The 24,285-nt window shown below is 38.8% G+C and overlaps 2 protein-coding genes across 3 annotated transcripts in view; one reads left to right on the top strand and one right to left on the bottom strand.

The window, feature by feature from the left end:
• The window catches only part of LOC121946489 (dihydropyridine-sensitive L-type skeletal muscle calcium channel subunit alpha-1-like), a 33,106-nt gene extending 23,652 nt beyond the window's left edge, over positions 1–9,454 (top strand). For both annotated transcript variants that reach the window (XM_042491070.1, XM_042491071.1), the window contains 6 exons: positions 6,286–6,411; positions 6,557–6,765; positions 6,861–6,925; positions 7,130–7,176; positions 7,262–7,315; positions 7,813–9,454. In XM_042491070.1, the coding sequence (XP_042347004.1) occupies positions 6,286–6,411; positions 6,557–6,765; positions 6,861–6,925; positions 7,130–7,176; positions 7,262–7,315; positions 7,813–8,124 (813 nt within the window). In that variant the 3' untranslated portion in view covers positions 8,125–9,454. The remainder of the gene's footprint in view (positions 1–6,285; positions 6,412–6,556; positions 6,766–6,860; positions 6,926–7,129; positions 7,177–7,261; positions 7,316–7,812) is intronic.
• Positions 9,455–9,857: 403 nt separating this feature from the next.
• On the bottom strand, positions 9,858–23,317 carry smc1a (structural maintenance of chromosomes 1A). Its single transcript, XM_042491743.1, has 26 exons — positions 22,935–23,317; positions 21,758–21,946; positions 21,190–21,302; positions 20,501–20,704; positions 19,930–20,168; positions 19,551–19,809; positions 18,531–18,671; positions 18,350–18,432; positions 18,158–18,257; positions 17,601–17,708; positions 17,269–17,454; positions 16,714–16,893; positions 16,398–16,544; positions 16,062–16,199; positions 15,860–15,976; positions 15,663–15,769; positions 15,413–15,554; positions 14,424–14,569; positions 14,174–14,327; positions 13,989–14,096; positions 12,899–13,055; positions 12,611–12,765; positions 12,326–12,477; positions 12,151–12,220; positions 11,900–12,010; positions 9,858–10,774 (listed from the first exon to the last, which is right to left on the bottom strand). Exons 1-26 carry the CDS (start codon positions 23,041–23,043, stop codon positions 10,694–10,696), a joined length of 3,696 nt encoding a protein of 1,231 aa, XP_042347677.1. The 5' UTR covers positions 23,044–23,317; the 3' UTR covers positions 9,858–10,693.
• Between the last annotated feature and the right edge of the window lie 968 nt (positions 23,318–24,285).

Genomic DNA, 24,285 nt, shown 5'->3' with positions numbered 1-24,285 from the left:
ATTTTTGCCATACTATAGCCTTGCCTTTTCGGTCATTTTTTCAACATGCTATTTTATGATGTTTTTGAGTATTTTTGCAACTTTCTTTGCTATGGCGTGTCTCAGCACGCTATTTTTATGCTGTTTTGAGGTGTTTTCAGATTTTTTGGGACATGTCATATTTTGACATTTTTGCCATACTATAGCCTTGCCTTTTCGGTCATTTTTTCAACATGCTATTTTATGATGTTTTTGAGTATTTTTGCAACTTTCTTTGCTATGGTGTGTCTCAGCACGCTATTTTATGCTGTTTTGAGGTGTTTTCAGACGTTTTTGGGACATGTCATATTTTGACATTTTTGCCATACTATAGCCTTGCCTTTTTCGGTCATTTTTTTCAACATGCTATTTTATGATGTTTTTGAGTATTTTTGCAACTTTCAATGCTATGGCGTGTCTCAGCACGCTATTTTATGCTGTTTTTGGGTGTTTTTCAGACGTTTTTTGGACATGTCATATTTTGACATTTTTGCCATACTATAGCCTTGCCTTTCGGGTCATTTTTTCAACATGCTATTTTATGATGTTTTTGAGTATTTTTGCAACTTTCTTTGCTCTGGCATGTCTCAGCACGCTATTTTATGCTGTTTTGAGGTGTTTTCAGCCATGTTTTTGGGACATGTCATATTTTGACATTTTTGCCATACTATAGCCTTGCCTTTTCGGTCATTTTTTCAACATGCTATTTTATGATGTTTTTGAGTATTTTTGCAACTTTCTTTGCTCTGGCGTGTCTCAGCACGCTATTTTATGCTGTTTTGAGGTGTTTTCAGCGTTTTTGGGACATGTCATATTTTGACATTTTTGCCATACTATAGCCTTGCCTTTTCGGTCATTTTTTCAACATGCTATTTTATGATGTTTTTGAGTGTTTTTGCAACTTTCTTTGCTCTGGCATGTCTCAGCACGCTATTTTATGCTGTTTTGAGGTGTTTTTCACATGTTTTTTGGGACATGTCATATTTTGACATTTTTGCCATACTATAGCCTTGCCTTTTCGGTCATTTTTTCAACATGCTATTTTATGATGTTTTTGAGTATTTTTGCAACTTTCTTTGCTCTGGCGTGTCTCAGCACGCTATTTTATGCTGTTTTGAGGTGTTTTCAGCCATGTTTTTGGGACATGTCATATTTTGACATTTTTGCCATACTATAGCCTTGCCTTTTCGGTCATTTTTTCAACATGCTATTTTATGATGTTTTTGAGTATTTTTGCAACTTTCTTTGCTCTGGCATGTCTCAGCACGCTATTTTATGCTGTTTTGAGGTGTTTTCAGCCGTTTTTTGGACATGTCATATTTTTGACATTTTTGCCATACTATAGCCTTGCCTTTTCGGTCATTTTTTCAACATGCTATTTTATGATGTTTTTGAGTATTTTTGCAACTTTCTTTGCTATGGCGTGTCTCAGCACGCTATTTTATGCTGTTTTGAGGTGTTTTCAGATGTTTTTGGGACATGTCATATTTTGACATTTTTGCCATACTATAGCCTTGCCTTTTCGGTCATTTTTTCAACATGCTATTTTATGATGTTTTTGAGTATTTTTGCAACTTTCTTTGCTCTGGCATGTCTCAGCACGCTATTTTATGCTGTTTTGAGGTGTTTTCAGCTGTTTTTGGGACATGTCATATTTTGACATTTTTGCCATACTATAGCCTTGCCTTTTCGGTCATTTTTTCAACATGCTATTTTTATGATGTTTTTGAGTTTTTTTGCAACTTTTCAATGCTATGGCGTGTCTCAGCACGCTATTTTATGCTGTTTTGAGGTGTTTTCAGACGTTTTTGGGACATGTCATATTTTGACATTTTTGCCATACTATAGCCTTGCCTTTTCGGTCATTTTTTCAACATGCTATTTTATGATGTTTTTGAGTATTTTTGCAACTTTCTTTGCTCTGCATGTGTCTCAGCACGCTATTTTATGCTGTTTTGAGGTGTTTTCAGACGTTTTTGGGACATGTCATATTTTGACATTTTTGCCATACTATAGCCTTGCCTTTTTCGGTCATTTTTTTCAACATGCTATTTTATGATGTTTTTGAGTATTTTTGCAACTTTCTTTGCTCTGGCAATGTCTCAGCACGCTATTTTATGCTGTTTTGAGGTGTTTTCAGACGTTTTTGGGACATGTCATATTTTGACATTTTTGCCATACTATAGCCTTGCCTTTTCGGTCATTTTTTCAACATGCTATTTTATGATGTTTTTGAGTATTTTTGCAACTTTCTTTGCTATGGCGTGTCTCAGCACGCTATTTTATGCTGTTTTGAGGTGTTTTCAGCCATGTTTTGGGACATGTCATATTTTGACATTTTGCCATACTATAGCCTTGCCTTTTTCGGTCATTTTTTCAACATGCTATTTTATGATGTTTTTGAGTATTTTGCAACTTTTCAATGCTATGGCGTGTCTCAGCACGCTATTTTATGCTGTTTTGAGGTGTTTTCAGACGTTTTTGGGACATGTCATATTTTTGACATTTTTGCCATACTATAGCCTTGCCTTTTCGGTCATTTTTTCAACATGCTATTTTATGATGTTTTTGAGTATTTTTGCAACTTTCTTTGCTCTGCATGTCTCAGCACGCTATTTTATGCTGTTTTGAGGTGTTTTCAGACGTTTTTGGGACATGTCATATTTTGACATTTTTGCCATACTATAGCCTTGCCTTTTCGGTCATTTTTTTCAACATGCTATTTATGATGTTTTTGAGTATTTTTGCAACTTTCTTTGCTATGGCATGTCTCAGCACGCTATTTTATGCTGTTTTGAGGTGTTTTCAGATGTTTTGGGACATGTCATATTTTGACATTTTTGCCATACTATAGCCTTGCCTTTTCGGTCATTTTTTTCAACATGCTATTTTATGATGTTTTGAGTATTTTTGCAACTTTCTTTGCTCTGGCAATGTCTCAGCACGCTATTTTATGCTGTTTTGAGGTGTTTTCAGACTGTTTTTGGGACATGTCATATTTTGACATTTTTGCCATACTATAGCCTTGCCTTTTCGGTCATTTTTTCAACATGCTATTTTATGATGTTTTTTGAGTATTTTTGCAACTTTCTTTGCTCTGGCATGTCTCAGCACGCTATTTTATGCTGTTTTGAGGTGTTTTCAGCCATTTTTTTGGACATGTCATATTTTGACATTTTTGCCATACTATAGCCTTGCCTTTTCGGTCATTTTTTCAACATGCTATTTTATGATGTTTTTGAGTATTTTTGCAACTTTCAATGCTATGGCGTGTCTCAGCACGCTATTTTATGCTGTTTTGAGTGTTTTTACTGTTTTTTTGGGACATGTCATATTTTGACATTTTTGCCATACTATAGCCTTGCCTTTCGGGTCATTTTTTCAACATGCTATTTTATGATGTTTTTGAGTATTTTTGCAACTTTCTTTGCTCTGGCGTGTCTCAGCACGCTATTTTATGCTGTTTTGAGGTGTTTTCAGACGTTTTTTGGACATGTCATATTTTGACATTTTTGCCATACTATAGCCTTGCCTTTTCGGTCATTTTTTCAACATGCTATTTTATGATGTTTTTGAGTATTTTTGCAACTTTCTTTGCTCTGGCATGTCTCAGCACGCTATTTTATGCTGTTTTGAGGTGTTTTCAGACGTTTTTTGGGACATGTCATATTTTGACATTTTTGCCATACTATAGCCTTGCCTTTTCGGTCATTTTTTCAACATGCTATTTTATGATGTTTTTGAGTATTTTTTGCAACTTTCTTTGCTCTGGCATGTCTCAGCACGCTATTTTATGCTGTTTTGAGGTGTTTTCACATGTTTTTGGGACATGTCATATTTTGACATTTTTGCCATACTATAGCCTTGCCTTTTTCGGTCATTTTTTCAACATGCTATTTTATGATGTTTTTGAGTATTTTTTGCAACTTTCAATGCTATGGCGTGTCTCAGCACGCTATTTTATGCTGTTTTGAGGTGTTTTCAGACGTTTTTGGGACATGTCATATTTTGACATTTTTGCCATACTATAGCCTTGCTTTTCGGTCATTTTTTCAACATGCTATTTTATGATGTTTTTGAGTATTTTTGCAACTTTCAATGCTATGGCATGTCTCAGCACGCTATTTTATGCTGTTTTGAGGTGTTTTCAGACATTTTTGGGACATGTCATATTTTGACATTTTTGCCATACTATAGCCTTGCCTTTTGGGTCATTTTTTCAACATGCTATTTTATGATGTTTTTGAGTATTTTTGCAACTTTCTTTGCTCTGGCATGTCTCAGCACGCTATTTTATGCTGTTTTGAGGTGTTTTCAGACGTTTTTGGGACATGTCATATTTTGACATTTTTGCCATACTATAGCCTTGCCTTTTCGGTCATTTTTTCAACATGCTATTTTATGATGTTTTTGAGTATTTTTGCAACTTTCTTTGCTCTGGCATGTCTCAGCACGCTATTTTATGCTGTTTTGAGGTGTTTTCAGCCATGTTTTTGGGACATGTCATATTTTGACATTTTTGCCATACTATAGCCTTGCCTTTTCGGTCATTTTTTCAACATGCTATTTTATGATGTTTTTGAGTATTTTTGCAACTTTCTTTGCTCTGGCGTGTCTCAGCACGCTATTTTATGCTGTTTTGAGGTGTTTTTCACACGTTTTTGGGACATGTCATATTTTGACATTTTTGCCATACTATAGCCTTGCCTTTTCGGTCATTTTTTCAACATGCTATTTTATGATGTTTTTGAGTATTTTTGCAACTTTCTTTGCTATGGCATGTCTCAGCATGCTATTTTATGCTGTTTTGAGGTGTTTTCAGACATTTTTGGGACATGTCATATTTTGACATTTTTGCCATACTATAGCCTTGCCTTTTCGGTCATTTTTTTCAAACATGCTATTTTATGATGTTTTTTGAGTATTTTTGCAACTTTCTTTGCTCTGGCATGTCTCAGCACGCTATTTTATGCTGTTTTGAGGTGTTTTCAGACGTTTTTGGGACATGTCATATTTTGACATTTTTGCCATACTATAGCCTTGCCTTTTGGGTCATTTTTTCAACATGCTATTTTATGATGTTTTTGAGTATTTTTGCAACTTTCAATGCTATGGCGTGTCTCAGCACGCTATTTTATGCTGTTTTGAGGTGTTTTCAGACATTTTTGGGACATGTCATATTTTGACATTTTTGCCATACTATAGCCTTGCCTTTTCGGTCATTTTTTCAAACATGCTATTTTATGATGTTTTTGAGTATTTTTGCAACTTTCTTTGCTCTGCAATGTCTCAGCACGCTATTTTATGCTGTTTTGAGGTGTTTTCAGATGTTTTGGGACATGTCATATTTTGACATTTTTGCCATACTATAGCCTTGCCTTTTCAGTCATTTTTTGAAGATGCTATTTTATGGTGTTTCTGAGTATTTTTGCAACTTTCAATGTTATGGCGTGTCTCAGCACATTATTTTATGCTATTTTGAGGTGTTTCCACACGTTTTTGGGACATGTCATATTTTGACATTTTTGCCATGCTATAGCCTTGCCTCTTCGGTCAGTTTTTAAACATTCTACATTATGATGTTTTTGACTGTTTCTGTAACATACTACTATTTTATACTATTTTGAGGTGTTATCAACCGTCTTCGCAACATTTCAAAATCTGAGATCTTTTGCCATACTATGCACACTATATACATTTTTTCAACGTACCATATTCTGACATTTTGGGGGTTTTTTTGGCCCTCTTTCCGAAACACTTTCCTATGAGGCTTCTCTCTGAGCTATAATTAGTGGTTTTCAGCCATTTTTGGGACATCTCGAAATTTGACTTTTTACGCCATACTACACTATGCGGTTTTTGGCCATTTTTTTGACATGCTATATTATGACATCTTTTGGCCTTTTTTGGCCCTTTTATCAACATGTTATACTATGTCGCGTCTCTACAAGCTATAATAAGCGGTTTTGACATTTTTGAGATGATTTGTCATACTACACTATGCTGTATTAGCCATTTTTTCATTGTACTATATTATAACGTTTTTGGTAATTTTTGGCCTTGTTTTTGACATGCTATTTTATGGGGCTTATACTATGACAATTTTGGATAACTATACCACAAACTTTTTTTTCTTTTTTTTGGTCAACATGCTATACTATGACATTTTTTCAACATGCAATTAACTCAACTTACTTGGTGTAACCTTGGATATATCTGATCTGTGACTTTTGCGCTCCTTTTTCCTCATCCTCCATGTTCATCTAGGCGGGCCTGAGGAGTATCGATGAAGAAGTTGCTCCAGAGATGCACAGGGCCATTTCAGGAGACCTGCAGAATGAGGAAGAGATGGACAGAGCTATGGAGGAGGGTGGAGAAGAGGCACCCTACCAGGTGAGAAATACTATCAACTGCAACATAGTAGAATTCTTAAGAAAAAAGGGAAAAATACAGATTGTTCAGAGTGACTGTCAATTTGATATTGATATTTATATGATATTCTACATGCAAGTGTGCTCATCTTGCTCTTCATTTCCAGCGTACACACGGTCTATTTGGTAACCGGATGGATACTTTCTCTGCCGAGCCCACCAACACTCAGTCCCAGCAAATGACCAATCAGCGGCCCCTGAAGTTTTCTGAGAGCCAGCCCGAGTCTCCACCAGACTCTGGTGCCTTAATGCCCACTACTGAATTTTTCCCTGCAACCGCTCCGAAGAACAACACCAACAACAATGCCTTTGCAGAGTGAGTACCAAAAACATTCCCATCTATCAAGGAGAACAGATGACATAAGCTCAGGTTGATCGTGTCTGATGGTTGACACTTTTTTTGTCTTTCAGATTTACATTTGATAGAGAAGGTAGCCCCGAAGAGTTTTACAATCCAAGTGAGGATGTAGAGCCAGGTATGTCAAGAGGTCCTTGGATATCAGTCAGTTTAAATGTTGGACAAGCTGATAATAAGACTGTAAAAATATAAACAATTCTTTAATTGAGACTAAAAGCCCAAATGCACCAAAGGTGTAACATGCACCTTTTGAATTGCACCTATCATTTCAAATGTTCCATATAATCATTCATTACATCTGTCTTTATTTTGCCTCTTTCAGACAACATGCGCTCCTGGAACTTCACAGTGAGAACAGACAAAACGCAGGTAACATTTTATCTAGGACTGACAGTGTAAATGACTATGAACAGCTCATATAAACAAAGTACGGATGCATATCTTTTCTTTACAGTTTCCCTATGATCCCGAATATGACCATAGTGCAGCTGACCAGCTCGTTCAGGAGGTAAGTGAGAAAGAATATCTGACTGCCCGCCTCTGGATTTATTTCTCCTTAAAAGTAAACACAGTTAAGGTTTAGTTTTAATTTGGTTGGGACTTTGGATTGCTGAAATTTGGTTTGAGATTTTACATCTCTGTCTGGATTCGGACAGAACTATAAAAAAAACCAGATTATCATTTACAGGCCAAATCCATTTCTATATTATATTTTTTAGAAAACCATCAGTAGTAAGTGTAAGAAAATCTTTCTTTCATGAATCAAAGCTGGGCTGTGATATTATATTTCAATTTCAGGCTGGATTAGCGATTAAGATTTCTTTGAGAGAGATACTCACTGTAGTTTACAAATGTTCCACAGCTGAGCCTGCATGCCGCCATCTGTGGGGTTAAAAAAAAAACAACACACCATTAACATTATGTAAAATGTCAAGTATAAAATTGCGGCATCATCAGTAACAATAAGAAGAAGTGTTACCGCATGTATCTTGTTGTCTCTTCCAGGCTCTAGTACAAGGCGGCCTGGCCTCCCTGGCCGTAGACCCCAGCTTTGTTTCTGCGGCTAAACAAGAGATGGCCGATGCTATGCACACAACTGTCAATGACATGGAAAGTGTGGCTCAAGGCATCCTCAGCGAACGCGCCGCCAGCGTCACCTCTGTCAAAAAGAGACGTCCCATCCCCGTTCCTCTTCCTGACCCTGCCGTGGCTACACAGGAAACAGGCCAGCCCGACCCGGCTGTGAGAAGGAAGAGACGTCCAATCCCCTCGATTCCCTCCGTACAGAAACTGGATGAGGCGGACTCCAACGTTTAGAGGATGTCACTTGAATTTACGTAATCATTTTGTGATTTTTACCCTTGCAGGTGGCTCTGCCTCACATCACTTCACTGAGCATGTCGCCCCTGTGACAGTCTGAATCTACTGGCCTGGCTCAAGGACTAAAGACAGAATGGCTCAGGTTTAATATATTGTCAAGTGTGGTTGAAACTTAACCAAAGAGAATCAATATATCTGATGATGAAACACCTTAATTTTCAGATTTATTGGAAGTAATAAAAATACTAACTCATCTAAGAGTGAACAGATTGACGCACTTCTTTCTTTGTAGCGTTTGTTGAGGTAATCCATTCCAAGTGACTTACGGGACAACCATGTGAGCGAGCTGAGGGTCTACCTGAAGCCTCACTGAGGGAGGTAGGATAGTGGTAACTGGTGATTCAAATAACTCACTGAATACAGGGAGCATGCAGCCGACTTTAGTGCTGCAGGAGTACACTGGGAAGAAGAAATGAAGAGGAGAAGAATTTCTATGCATCCAGGCCCAGAAACGTCTGTCTGAGCACTCAAACACTCAAACACTTTAAGTATTTCAAGGGCTCTGGTGCAACTATGAAAATGCAAGTGAATACATTGTTTTGTTGGTAAAGCAGTGTCCTCTGATCAGTTAGGACTTGCTGTCTTTTTATCTTTTATTACTGAGGTTTACAGAGCTTTCTCCTGCACGCCACTGTTCTTACATGCAGTTGGTGTTAGCAGATTTTACTGAGATAAAATCTTTCTTTGAAACTTTGGATATAGAGGTACATTTGATCTCTAAAATAATTATCCAAAGATGTAGCTGTATTAAAGTATATGTCCTGTTTAAAGTCATGTTGTAGTCAAACAGTAAGTCACTCTACTGCAACAGATATTAACAGGTTTTCATTTACTTAAATATGTGAAACCTTTGCGTTAGATAAGATTTAGATTAGAGTTAGGGAAACTTCAGTTTGACCATTGCAGATAACGTATCTTCAGCATACCTGGAGTATGGTGGATTACTTAGCTTTACAGCTCACCGGGGCTTACAACTAATTTTATTAATAATGTGTGGGCATAACTCACTGAATTCGATTTATGTTTTGTGCCTTAATGCAAACAGTGACAGGCCATATGGAGGACTTTTTTCTTTACTTTTTTTTTTTACATTATCGTCTGAGCAGCCTGTGTTTTGCTGTCATTTTGTTGCACGGTTTTGGAGATAGTTTGAGTGAATTTTATAGCTCAACCTCGAGTCTCCTTCACTTCTGGATCTATGCTGTTACGGCTAATGTCACATTGGTGTTCTAACTGTGGCAAGAGAAATAAATCATCCAAACATTCATTTCTGTCTTAGTTTTCTTTCTGCAAGCCACAGTGGACATCCAACGACACAAGCTGGGATTTGGAAAAAGGGAAAAAAAACTTACACACTATAGTTTATAGTATAGTTACACAACGTTTTCCACTATTAAATAAAAATTTGAGCTAATGAATGCATTGATGAGAGGTGCATACTTTGGGCACTGCCCCCTGCAAAAGTTTCAGTGAGAAAACTGAGAGCCTCTAAAAATAGTCTTGCATGGCAAAGCACAGACTCCCCCTTATGGAGTGGAAACTAATACAGCAAGTTGCATTCAACACTACAGGTTCAAGTAAAGGGAGAAAATTGCTTTAAACTGATGCTCAGAGCTATCATAAGTGCCACCGGCTGGCATGCTTTTACTAAGAATTAAAAGTAAACAAAATGAGCTTAAATAATTCAAATTTTATTTATTGAAGCAAAGCAATCAATAAGACAGACCTGACAGAATAGTTTTGCGTTGACTTTTCAATTTTCCTAAAGCCGATTCAAAATATCTCTCAAGGAAAATAGAGATTGTTGTTATTCATACATCCGTGTAACCTCAGCACATTTCCTTTGACATAATCTGATGACAGCTCTGACAAAGCTCCATGATCTCATTACAGCACCGCCAGTAGCAGCTCACTGGGGTTTTCTTTAGCCATCACAGACGGGAATGTATCCACCATACTGTAAGAACAGTTTCCTGATTAAGCTTTTAAAAAAGTAGCGTATGTAAATGCAAATACATCTTTCAGCTCACACAACAGATGACAGTCTCAGGCTTTGCAGCACACCACTGAAAAGAGAGCCATAAACAGTATAAAAGCACTGAGAACAAAAACTTGTTTCAGGTATATTCAGCACATTTTATCACGTGATACAAATTCTACAGTCTGTTAAAAAAAGGTTTATTCCTTCTCATTTTTACTTGATTATTATTTTTACCAATTATTATAATCACACTTGTAAGGCCAAATTAAGAAAGTGTGGGCTTTTATAAATGTACATACATCCTGGTTGTCGCTGTCTATAAAGAACAGCCCCCCCACAACTAAAAAAACTCACTAATTCACTACTCTAGCATAACCAAAAATACATAAAAACATAAAACATTAGGAAAAAACATGTGGGACCTAATGAATACATAATCTGTGGCTAGAGAATACATCAGTAATCCAGAGAAAAAAAGCAAATGAACGTCCAACCTGCCCAAATGCTGAGTTGGGAGTGCTAGCCCTATTCGTTCGGATTTGGGTTGGCATCAGGATACTGGGAGAGGTCGAAAGTCAGCACTTTGCTGATGACACAATCTCCTTGCTGTGAATGGAAGAGAAAGAAAAGAAGTTAATACTTTTAGCAAATACAGCAGATATTTCCAACGTTCATTTATTTACGACAGCTCAAGATGCTTTGCTTGATCACTGATCATGTATACGTTTTAATGATAACTTATTCCACATCTATAATGTAACTTTTCTGTAGTATTTACCAAATTACCAGGAAAACAAGAGAAAATAAGGTCTGATGTTCCTTTAGTAAATGAATTTATGTTCCATTTTTGTTACGATTATTACTTTCCAGCTGTATAAAACAGTGCCTTCCAGTGATGTAATTATCAATCTCAGCACCAAATGGCCATCATCAGATTACAGTAAAGCCTCTGGGGGAGAGGGACAATATTTAAGGCTAATTCGGTGAAGCCAGCAGATATTAGGGCCAACACTTACTCTTCCTTGTGCCAGACATTTTAGGCTAATATCTATAAAGAGATATCTGCATATGAATAGACTTTTTTCCAAGCAAAAGCAATATAAAGCTAAGATTGCATTTAGATCTATGCAACATTACTCGAACTACAAATGAAAACAAGAACACTTCTGATAACAGAAACGTGTGCCTTTGCCTATAGATTCTGCATAAATATGCAGATATCTGTTTATAGAGATTATATAATTCATCACTTACCCTGACTTGGACCCAAATAAGTGGCAAAAAAAATTGATGGATATACTAACCAATAAAAAATGCATTCATTTATGTTAGTTAATTAAGTTTTTGCTAAAATGGACTCTTGCCCAGTATGGGGCACTGAGTTTCCTATCTACTGGATTCAGCAGTATTGACTGTCTGCCACAGGTCTGATGGTGCTGACTGAACACAAAAAGGATTAAACGGCACTCTGCGTGCACAGTCCACTGTCGCACCAATCTCACTTCTAGTTATTGATGTATAACATCTCCTGACAGCCAGCAAACAAATACAAAAAAACAATAACTATCTGCTGTTGAAACAGCAATTACTGTAAACTGCAAGCAAGGAGAAAAAAATAATGGCAATTTTTTGGAAACTGCAGATATGTTGTAATACTTAACGATCAAAGCTCCATGGCTGTAATTTAGCATTTTGCATTGTATTCTGTACAGACAATATTGAGAAACAAACCTCTGGATAAACGCCGATAAGTGAGTCTGCCTTGGTGTAGAATTCCTCCTTCAGAGAAATGACGATGGCCTGGAAGTTCTGCACCGACTGATCTTTGATGTAATTGGCCACCTTGACAGCACAGTGGGACATTACGAGTTATAGTTTGTAATTAATGTAATGAGTGGCATTTATAAATAAAAATACAGCATTCAAACCACAAGCAGCACTGATAAAAAAGTAACCGAATCAAATATCATGTGAGAACAGACCTTGCCGATGTTAGTGTTGTCCAGAGCAGCGTCAATCTCATCCAGGACAAAGAAGGGGGCGGGTTTGTAGCTAGAGACAAGCAGGAGAAAATGTTAACACTATACCAACCTGCGCCTTGGTTGAGAGAACGGTGTGTAAATGAAGACAAAGAAGAAAAAAGCCCTGTCGTTTCACCTATGAATAGCAAAGAGCAGCGCCAGGGCAGCAACAGTCTTCTCTCCTCCAGACAGGTTGTCCATCGGTCTGAACCTCTTTCCTGGAGCCACACAGTTATAGTTGATGCCATCCAGGTATGGCTCCTCTGGGTTTTCTGGGCCCAGGAAAGCCTACAGAAGAGAGACACACTCATTGTGAAACGTTTTGATACATAATATACCAAATCAAACAGTTAAAGTACATGATCTGTGACTTCTGTTTAACTGTCATAGCATAAATCTTTTTGTTCTGATTGAGGCTCACCTGGGCACTGCTGTTGCGTGAGAGGGCCTTGTAGATCTCGTCAATGTTAGTGGCCACAGACTCAAAGCAGTTATTGAATCGATCAAATCTTTCCTTCTTTATCTGCTCAAAGGCTTGCTTGGCCTTCTTGGCTCTCTTACGAGCAGCCTCAAACTCTGCGGGGAAAGACAAAAACAAAACCACGAGATCACACAGGAGTAACATTATAAACAGCTCTAGAAAGGTACTGTAAACCAGCATCACCCCCTTTCTCTGATCCCAGCCTCTACCATTATCCTCATAACTCACCGTCACTGGTCTCCTGGAACTTGTCCCTGACACTCTCGAGCTTCTCCATGGCCTTCATGTTGGGTGCGCTGATCCTCTGTAAGATACTCTGCTGCTCGTTCAGACGCTGCTGCAGCGTGTTTGTCTCGGCCTTGATCTCCTCCTCTGACAGTGCATCCTGTAGGATGTCAAACGGGATTAAATAAGTGTCCCTTCAACTACAGACATAACATTTTTGCTGAAAATGGCCTTTTCCTCTTTTGCAAATTGTTAAAGTCCAGATGAAACGGAAATCAGTATCGTGGCACATTTCAGAGTGAGACAGGACAGGCAGCCAGATACAACATGGGGAGGAATTAGATTTGATTGTTGGAAAGTGGGCGTGTCATAAGAGTGAGGCCCAGATGGTGTAAAGCCAGTGGGATAGTAGTATCCGTCATCTATGCTCCATGTAAAGTTAGCTGCTGACTGCAAATTGCCTAGTGCATAATTTGGAGCTCTAAAAGACTCCACTTTCCCAAAGTGAATAACCTTTAGCCATCTGGCCATTAATCACTCCATTTTTAGGAAACAAAGACACACCAACATTACATGCTATAACTAGATGGCTAACTTAATCTTAGCTCTGTGCAGCTTAAAGTTGGTGATTGATTAATGGGTGGATGTCATGATATCATAGTAAAAATGTGTTGGTACTAGCTTACGTAGCACACATCATATTTTGCTTAACAGGATGAAAACATAACTGTTTTTTGATATCAAAGCTAAACACACAAAATTGAGAGAAAAAGTGGCAACACAGGCTACATTAACAACACAACCCATTACTGAAACAAGAAAGGATATTTACTGTGTGCTAGTAAACAATAATACAAAGAATTATGGACCATTTTTTGCTCAAGCGCTAAATGATGATATTGTTATTTGGCTGCACAACATGGTCAGAGATGTCATCTAGAAAGGTTACATCTGCATTTTTAATATTATCTCCACTTGCAGCACTATGTGGAAAAAGCACGATATTAGTATTGTTACCGTCACAAATCCAGAGAGCTGACGTCACAAAATTTAAGTTTAAATATTAGGCAGAGGTGTCGTGTGGACAAGCTACCTTCAGGTCTTCAGACAGGTTGCTGTAGTCGATCTCTATGAGAGCCTCTTTAGCGAGAACACTGCTGGACGTCCTCTGGCTGCTGGACTCATCTGTCTGCGAGCTCCCCTGGAACAGCAAAACAAAGGAAGGATGTCATTTTCTGTTATAAAGGTTAGCACCTGTGTGAGTGTGTTTGTGTGTACCTCTCCCTGGCTGATGTCATCCATTGTTCCAGAACGAAGAGGCAGCCTGATGTCCTGCATTTTGCAGGCTTGTAGCAAGTTGTGGCGGTCGCTACGCTTCTGCTCCAATTTGGTCTCAATGGCCGTCACCTCCTTCTGGAGCTGAGTTAACTCCCTGAAAGATACATCAACAACAGATGTAGCACAACTCAAAGGTAATGTCTATATGACATTAAAAGAATTTAGTTTGTGTGCATTTGCAGCTACTGACTTGTTGGCTCCACCCAGTTTTTTGCGAATCTCCTCCATATCATGGTTTTTATCATTGACCTCAGATTTTTTGGTGAGGTGCTGGTTTTTCAGGTCCTGCAGCTGAGCCATTGTCTCATCGATGATCTTCATGTGTCTGTGCTCCTCCTGCAGGAACATAAGAAATGTGAGAAAAAGACACACAAGAATTAATTTGGTGTAAAAAGTGAGGACGAACCAAATCACAGAGGAAACTACTTTGAGTGGACACAACTGTCCAAGGAAGATTAGAACTACTTTTTTTCTCCTGCAGATTACCATCTAATCGACATTTGTATATTTATCACATGAATATAAAATAATGGAATGGACAGCTTCACCATTTACTGTGTCGGCTTCAGCAGTTCCCCCGTGTACTTTAGAAAACATAATGTTCCCTCTCTTTTTAAATCCCTCAAACCAGCTTATGGAATCTTTGAAACTGAACTCTCTCGGGGTTGCTGCTAATTTTTCTGCCTTTCCCTCTCCAAGGTGACCGAGCATTACCAATACACTTGACAATGACAGCTTCAACAACAGATCCTTCGTTCACATTTGTTTTCTCTATCTATCGCTAACAGCCGTAAGCTTCGAGGACAGTATGGTTTTAAGAGAGAAAACGACTTTCTTTTTCCCATCACTATTTCAAAGTGCACCATCAGCAGCCTCAGGCGGGCAGCTGGAAGCAGACTGGTCACTATAAGGCAAAGGACAATGGGTGTAGAGTAACAAGACCATTACTGTCCTTTTTAAAATGTTTTTCTATATGTTGTCATGTTTCAGAGGCCCAAAATAAACACTGTAAGCAGACTACTTGATTACTATAAGCTTTTCATTTAAACAGCATTTGTAAAGGAATAATTCTGTCCCAAGTTTTTCGATCCATATAAGCATTTGGTTACTGTAACCTTGATCCCCAGAGACTGTTTCCACGGTATAAGTTCAGTTTCATCTTTCACTTTGTGTCTTTACCTTCTTTAGTCGCTCTATTTCTGCCTCGTCCTTCTTGACAGTCTGCTCCCACATCATGACTTTCTCCTGGTCCTCCTTCAGCTGATTCTTCTCGTAGTCTACCTGGATACCCAGGCGGGTCTTCTGGGTCTCAAACTCAAGACTGAAGCAAAATGTGACGTGTCAGGTTAGAGAAAATAGGAAACCAGCGACAGGTTGACCAACAATGTGGGAAGAGTTGACACTTGAACGGAGTCATCACTGAACTCACCGCTTCTTTGCGATCTCATTCTGCCTCTTCACCTTCTCCTCCTCAAACTCTCTGATGTTCCTCACTCCAATCTCCTTACAGAACTCAACAAACACCTCATCCTCCACCTGGAACACAAAAACATTCATAACAACATCACTGCAAAGCCTGATTTATAGACAGGCTTCTAAATGGAGCTCACTTTGTCTTAGTCTCACCAGGTTCATGCGGTCTCGCAGGTCGGTGATCTCCCTCTCACGAGACTGAATGATTCTTTTGATGTCATTGATGCGAGGTCCAAAGTTTGCCAGTTCACTCTCTAGCTTAGATTTCTCCTACATGACACAAACAAAAGAAGTTTAAGGCAGCAGTCACAATAATAATCAGGATGAGGAACACTGAGGTGTAGCAGGGCTGTACCTGCATGTTCAGGGAGAGGTGACGGGTTTTTGTCTGTTCCAGATCACTCTGGGAGTACTTAAGTCTCATCTGCAGACCGTGGGCCTGAGACTGCACCTGACGCAGCTCTGCCTCCTTCCTCTTGGCCTTCATTTGCTCCTATAAAGAAAAACATTACATGGAAATTGTTGTGACAATCCATCAAACTGCAGTCAGTGACTATAGATCAAAAACAATTCTTATTTTGAGGTTGTGCTGGAATTGTCAACTACACCCCAACAAAGATTTTGACTCAAGTAGCTTTCATGATATCCTGATACCTAACATACAGAGAGGAGCAATAATAATCAAAGTTACTTTGAGCTCTTCAGTGAGTTTTTCTTTCTTCTCCTTGAGTTTGTCCACTGCCTTCTCATCCCAGCGCCTGGCCTTGGCCTTCAGGTCGCTGGCTCCTCCAGAGATGACTCCAGACTTTTGGAACAGAGTACCGTCCAAAGCTACCGTCTGGACACAGGGAGACAAGGGGACGTTAGGTGGCAGAAAAGACAAAAGTCACATCTACTAAATCATCAATGAGACAAGCTTAGTTTCCAATCCTTCCATTTTTATCTCACACACAAATTTTGATAACATAAGTAAAACCTCAGTTATTAAGCTGAAATAAGTCAAATACCTTGTGTCTGTATGGCCCTCCAAAAGCAATCCTTCGTGCGTCCTCTACGTTCTCACAAACCAGGGCATTTCCACAGGCATACTGGAGGGCTTTCTTGATGTGGGGAGGCTCATAGCGAATCACATCGATCACCAGTTTGGCTCCTCGCAGTTCTCGAAGTTTCTCATCTGTTGGTTTTACCTTTGATAAAACAAGACGAAAAGCAAAGCAAAGGGATGTTTTTTGAACTGAAGCAATTAAAAATTCATTGAGTTGTTTTTTTTAGTGCAATCTGAAGCCGGAAAACTGGGTTCTGATGTTAAGCAAGAAGAAAAGATGAGGAAATGAAGAGATTTGAGGATCCTTAAAAAATGCTTCAAGGCGAATTGCTGTTTTTTTCCCATTTGACGAGTGTAGCTCCACATCATGCTAGACACATTCTGTGTGTCTGACATAAACCTCCTCTTCCTTACGTTTATTGAAATTTGATGTTTTCACTGAAGATTGCTACTTTGAAACCGCATACTCTAACCACTCCAAAGATTTGAATCACCATCAGCACTTTTTAGTATTCACCTCGAGGTAGTCGAGAGGAAGGAAGGTCTCTGGCTCCCCTCTCTGCTCCTTGATGTACTGAATACAATCTCTGCCAGTCTTCTCAGAGTCAACAATGATGGCATCCATGTTCTTGCCCAACACTTTGGTCACAGCAATCTGATACTTCTTCTGAGTGGGCTGGCACAGGTCGATTAGACGACCATACTGCAGAGAGACAGAAGCATATTTTTTTAACCAATCTGAGTATATTCATGCTGACATTAAAAGAAGGGAAGCAAAAAAAAACCTGTAGCGCTGCAAGCAGAATAAAATTCATCATATTGTGCTGAATACTGTCACAGTTGCCTTACCACAGAGCCAGGGTAGAGTCTCTTGATACTCTCCATGATCTCAGCCTTGCGCTGCTGGCGACTGTTCTCCTGCCTGTCAATTCTGGCGTCTCCCAGCTGCTCCATTACCTACAGCAAAAGCCAATAATAATGGGATTTGTTATAGACTTTTTTCACAGCTGACATTTTACCTCTCAAATGTACAGCTGTGACTAATAACATTATCAATAGGAGTGTTAGTGCCAGGCCCCTTGTTGTGCATGACGGCCCACGGGCCTGGATAACTGGCACACCTTGCCATCATTTATTTTATTGGTCACACTTGTGCTTTTCTCTGGTATGTGGAAATGTCTGCAGTGAGAAACATCTGTTGATTCACGTGGGAGACATTTAGTGTTCTCCTGCTCACTTTCAGGGCACAGGTTAGCTACAAATGCTATGTAGTTATTTTTGCATTGTAAAACGTGCAATCATAGACGCAAGATCTTCCAAAGAATAGTCTTCAACAACTACATCCACTCTTAGATGACATTATTTGAATTCATTCACTTTTCTTTGCCTGTGTGAGTATTAAGCACCTGGTTCAGCTCCATGTTGATCTCATCAATTCTCCGCTTGGCCATCTCCACCTCCTCGGTCAGCTCCTCCTCCATGCGCTTCTGTTCATCCAGTGACTGCCTGAGGTATAACAGGACAAACATAATTAGAAAAACCAGAAAATCAATAAGCTAAACATATATATAAACAAAACAAACGTGAGAGCAGCATACCTGCTGGTGGTGATGTAATCTTCTAATTTCTCGATACGTTTTTGGTTCTCCTCAATTTCACGGATCTTCTGTTTGATTTTGGCCTGAAGAGAAACAGCAGAATATATTGTTGAATGCAATCAACTCAATTAAAATCAATTTTGTCTGGCAAAGCCAAGCCTGTCAACATCATCTTATTTACCTCCGTCTCCACTTTCTTCCTCTCCTCCAAGTCGAGGCGGTCCTGATCAGCCTTCTGGTCACGGTTGAATTTCTCCAGCTCCTGTGCCAGAGTGGCAGCGCGTTTACTGGCCTCCTCCTTCAGACGATGGTACTGCTTGACCTAAGGGGGACAGAGAAACAGCCTAGTATGCATAGCCAGACCTTTCTTGCATTGTGCCAAAGCTGGAGAAGGTCTGGCTGAATCTATAATAATTTGGCATCAAGGAAAAAAGACACTCTGGATTATTTGTATTTCTTTAAACCAATCACAATCATATTTAGGGGTGCTAAGGCGGGGATGCAAGTGACAGCTTGCAAAATAGCATGGGAAGGAAATTAGTTTCAGTGAAAACTGAGGCCTAGCATTAAAATGGCTAAACCACTAAAAAAGAAAGGGCCGCACAAAACATTAAAAGATGTTTTAAGATGTAAGTTTCTAACTCAGAGGGCTGTTGCTGTTTCACAAAAAATGCTAAACAAAGTGTAGAGATAGATATGGCTATGCTGTACTTGTTTCACATGATGGGAATTTTGAAAATGTTAACAGACCTCCTGAGATAGGAGGCCCATGGCAGGCTTTATATCCACAGTCTACATCCTGTGTGTCAAAACTACACAAAGCCTATCTACGCTGATAAAGACAGATCTGTATTTTGAGATCCATCTGATTTAATAACATCATAACAACAAATCGAGAAACAATTCACACACCAATTTGCATGTGAGCAGTATACCATCATCTTTATGTCAAATCACTGAATGAATTTTGACACACTAAGCCTGCTGATGGAAAATATATAGTTTTACTGAACACAGTTAGTCAGATTTTTTACTGCAGTCTTTATAGAGCATACGCATATCCCTAAATAGCACCAATGTACCAGTAACAGTATTTCAACTGCATAAATTAAATAAATCTCTGTAAATAATAAATTATTGAATCATAATAAATTATGAATCAAGGGGGCCTTAAATATGTACAACATTCTAAATATCAAACCTGGTTTTCCTCCAGGGTGAGGTCCTGGCCTTGGCTCTGCGCCTCCTCTTCCATGCGCTCCTCAAACTCCTGCTTGGCCAGCTCCACCGCCCTCATCTCTTTATCAAGCTCATCCATGTCCGCCTTGCGTTTCTTATACATCTTCTGGGCATTTTGCAATGACTTGCGTGCGGCCTCGAGCTTCTTGATCTTGTGTGAGGTGTTTTCTTTGGCCTTAATGTACTGCGGCCTCTTTTGGTTCAACTCGGAGTCTTTCTCTCTGTGGGCAGAATCAAGTGTTAAACAAAGCCATTGGTTTTAAATGGCGATAGTAACAGTAGGTCATCTGAGAGGTACATCGAGTGAGCTGTGAGAACGCCGTCATGACATTTTCACTTACTTGATTTCTTTTTCAATGGTCTGCTGCTCCCTCATCAGCCTGCCCAGCTCCTTCTTCTTTTCCTTCAGCTCCTCCTCCACATGGTCCATCTTTTTGCGGTCCTTATCGATCTCCTTGTTCCGCTGGCCCAGCTCTTTGTTCAGCTTCTCAATCTCAGTCTCATTGTGGTACAGCTTGAAGAGCTGCAGCTGAACACTGGCCCTGGCCACTTCGTCTTTCAGACGCTGGTAACGCTCAGCCTTGAGGAATGATGGGATGAGACAGAAAGATAGATAAGATGGTGATTTGTATGATGATGACCTTTATTTAACTTTTTAAAAGTGTTATGACCAAAATAGGCTGCAATAAGTGTAGGTTAGAGACAAATTACATGAGACATTCAACACAAAATTTACTTCAGAGCATTATAGGAAATTAAATTGACAAACAAGCATATCTTAACAACTAAACTTTACTGCAAGTCAAATTCTTCTCACAGGACAACAAAAAGTCAAAAAGTTACACTGAATATTACATTTCTAATTCATGCAAGACACAAATGCACAGAAATAAAAGTAATTTCAGTACAAACCTCCTCTTTCTCTTGCTTGGCTTCTTTGCGCTCAGCAGCAATGTTTTTCTTACGATGGTAATTGAACTGTGTGTCTTCCTCTGCTTTCACCATTTCCTTCTTCCTGCGGTCGTACTCCTGCGCCAGCTCTCCAGAACGTGAGATTTCCTCAAACAGAGCTGTACGCTCCTTGGGGTTCTTCATGGCAATAGACTCCACAGCTCCCTGCAGGGAGAAGAAGCAGGGAATAAAACTACGGTTACCAACAGCAGCTTCCAATGCCAAGTTACCAGATATTCATTTATCACCATAACATTTATATTTGTGTTTCTGCTGTAATTGGCCAAGTCACATTCAGTCCTGCGATACCTGGTGGGGGCATATGCTTGCAACACTAACCAAGCCACAAAGAGTACTGGAATAAATGAAAGTACAGCAAGTCGACTAGCAGGGCGGTTTGTCGCAAGAATTACTTTTAATCATCAGTGATTCAATATTTTTAAACAAAAAAGCACTTTTTACATTTGTGCAACTCCATCTTATGAATACAAGAAGCAACTTCAAATCATGGTGAGCAACAGTTAACTGTGCTGAAATCCCTGTAAAGTACAATCGTCTGAGAGAAAACATGCGGCTTAGTACAGAAGAAATATGAAAGAACATCAATGAATAAAATTCCCTTAGTAAGGTTTTTAGTTTTTTAGTCTCACCTGGAAGACCAAGAAGTTTCGAGCCTTGATCAGAATGCCAAGTTTTTCCAGCTCCTCGCTGTATTCAGGGAGGCCCACCACCTTGTTGTTGATGCGGTACTCAGAGGAGGAACCTGATGAACACACATTTAGGAAATAAACATCACAACCATTGGCTTATCAAAAGCACGCAAAAGATGGCTGAAAAGGTCTTTCATAAAACCTGTCAGAGACAACTATCTTATATTAACATATATTTGCATAATGTGTGTTCCCCAAGTAGCTTTGATAAAGACAAAAATAAAGATCCAAGCAGAGTTTGATGTCTGTGACGACAGGCAGGATTTTAAGGGAGTGCTTCACAATGTTTAATATACGGCTGCAAATATAAATAATAGATGCAATTACCAAATTGCTGGAGCTACATTTTTTTTTTTATAAAATTAAAAAAAAAAAAAAGTAACTCCAGAAAAAAAGTTTCACAATAAGTGACAGAGAAAAGTCATTAGACTCTGCTTCATTTCACACGGATAAACATTAATGAAACTGAAGCACACATTCCAACATGACTGTGAATGGCAGTACACACCAATGATGGCCCTTGTGAAGGCGCGTTCCTCCCCGTTATCTTCCTGGTACACCATGCTGACAAAGGCTCTGTTGGCAGCTGGCTTCCCTACGGGGGCACCGTGGATCAGATCCTTCAGAGTCTTTACACGTAGGTTGCTGGTCTTCTCTGCCAACACGAAGCTGATGGCATCCATAAGGTTGGACTTTCCTACAACAGCGGCATTCAAATTTTTAATAACCTATACAAACCTAATATGAAAGCACAGCATATATATCAGGTTACCAGGTTTATATGTGTGTGTGCATGTCGCAATATTGCAAATACGAACAGAACCTTTGGTAGCATACTGGAATAATGAAATAAAACGTTTTTTTAGTCTACTAGAAGCATTTTTCTGCTGTAAAATCTATTGAAAATAGATAAACAGACTGCAAACTTTATCTCATTAGATAAAAGAAATGATGAAAAAGTTTTCCTATGGGGACATAAATTGCAACTGAAAAAAGAGTAATATATATCAAAATACATGTTATTGCAACACTCAAATATCTCTCAAAAGGTGTTTATAATCCTAATAATATTGTATTGTGAACTAAGTATAATGATAATATCATATAGTACCAGTTTATTACATACACTTGTTCTATCAAGTTTATCATTGTGACTATTATAATGTGCAGTTTTTTGTGTACTTCTTGTGTATTTAGTTTACCCTTTGTTAAAGAGGTTTTGTAAAAACTGCAGTTAGAAGGAGGGGTCTTTCCAAAATTTTGATATTTTCCAACGTAAAACCATATGTGTATTGGCATTACGCTATACGTGTTGACAAAGATGATGAATTATGCTTAAATAGCTTAGCAAAAATGTGAAAAAAAGAAAAGTTTGAAACAGACAACATAAAGTTTGATCATACACACAACAGATTGTTTGTTGATTTGACTGTTGTGCACACATGCAACTCTGTACAAGTTAATAGGCACGAATCTTAACACAAGACACGTCGCGATAAAACAACAATGGGATAGTAAAGTTAAACGACGATCAATCAAGCTGCTGTCCAACAAGTTAGGCATAAATTTGTGCATAAATCATTAGTTGTGAGATCTAAAGACAGCGGGTCATTTCTGCACTGTTTACCGTTAGCCAAAGCTAGCAAGCGCTTTGCATTAGCCGCGCGTTTGCAATCATAACATACCAGATCCATTGGGTCCGATGATTGCAGTGAACTTATGAAAAGGTCCAATGATCTGTCTTCCTTTATACGACTTGAAGTTTTCGATCTCAATCAGCTTTAAATATCCCATCTTTGATGTATTTGTGCGTCTGTTCTGAAAAAAAACTGCAGTAAACGTTAGCTAACGCAATGTTAGCTAGCTGATGCTAACACCCAATGTTTGCCGAACAAGCACTCTCAAAGACGAAAATATGCACGCGAATGAATGAACCTGTCTGTCCAATCTACTGCAGACCTGTGCACATGTCACATTATGAAGTGCATGTTTAGTTTAATAATCTTAACAGCTTCATAATCTTAATCAAATAGACGCGACGCGACTGTGACAACAATGCGCCATTTTACAATCCAACAGGAAGCCCCCTCGAGCGCGCGAGACACGAAATCTCGCAGTTTATCGCGAGACTGACTAGTCAGTCGCTCTCACTGACTTAACATAGTGCTTATTATTATAACTATTTCAAAATATATACATTTCATAATATATTATGTTAATTTCAGAAAGCCTTTATGTTTTGTACAAGTTTTCCACCACCCACTTTTGTTATTTATTTCAAACAAAACGCAAAGAAAGCAGCGTCAAACTGGGATGACCACGAGTTACCATGGTTACTAAGGGCATCTAAACACAACACGTTCCGACCAGCGATACAACCTCGAGCAACTTTAGTCTTAAATCCCAAAATTAGCTGAAATAATTTGGGCGTATCTGTGACGTCAGAGGTAAGCGATGCTTTAGATCTGTGATCACCGCTCAAAGGAAATACAGCTGACACAAAATAATAACGTCTTTGATAGATAGATAGATAGATAGATAGATAGAAAGAAAGAAAGAAAGAAAGAAAGAAAGAAAGAAAGATAAACAGACAGACAGACAGAGCACCTCTTTTCCAGAGCAGGTGCACAGCCTACATAACACAAACGTGTAGGACAAATTGGCTACAGAATGCATAGAAACACAAGAAAACCAGAATTAACCCTTTGAAACCTGGAGGACATCATTTTTCTTCTATTTAAACCTTTGAACCCTGAGCCAATTGGTGCGAATTCTGTCAAAAACGACAATAAGTAAGTTGGTAGGAAATGTCACTTTTCCCAGGTTATTTCCTGATTGTTTTTTTCCTTTTCTTTTTCCCCCCTTTTAAACTAAATCGGAGGTAATTTTCTTGCCTTGTTTTTTTTTCCTGTCATTGCTCCCTCTTTACCATGTTTTTGACAATCAAATAACTACATATTGAATTTCAAATCAAAATTTAGGCTACTTATTCAGAGTTTGTATGTCTTGAAACTTGCACATATGTCCTTATGCATC

Source organism: Plectropomus leopardus, chromosome 8, assembly GCF_008729295.1.
Source record: "Plectropomus leopardus isolate mb chromosome 8, YSFRI_Pleo_2.0, whole genome shotgun sequence".
Lineage (NCBI taxonomy): Eukaryota > Metazoa > Chordata > Actinopteri > Perciformes > Serranidae > Plectropomus > Plectropomus leopardus.
Note: the sequence above shows the minus strand (reverse complement) of the source record. Positions and strands in the feature narration are given on the sequence as shown.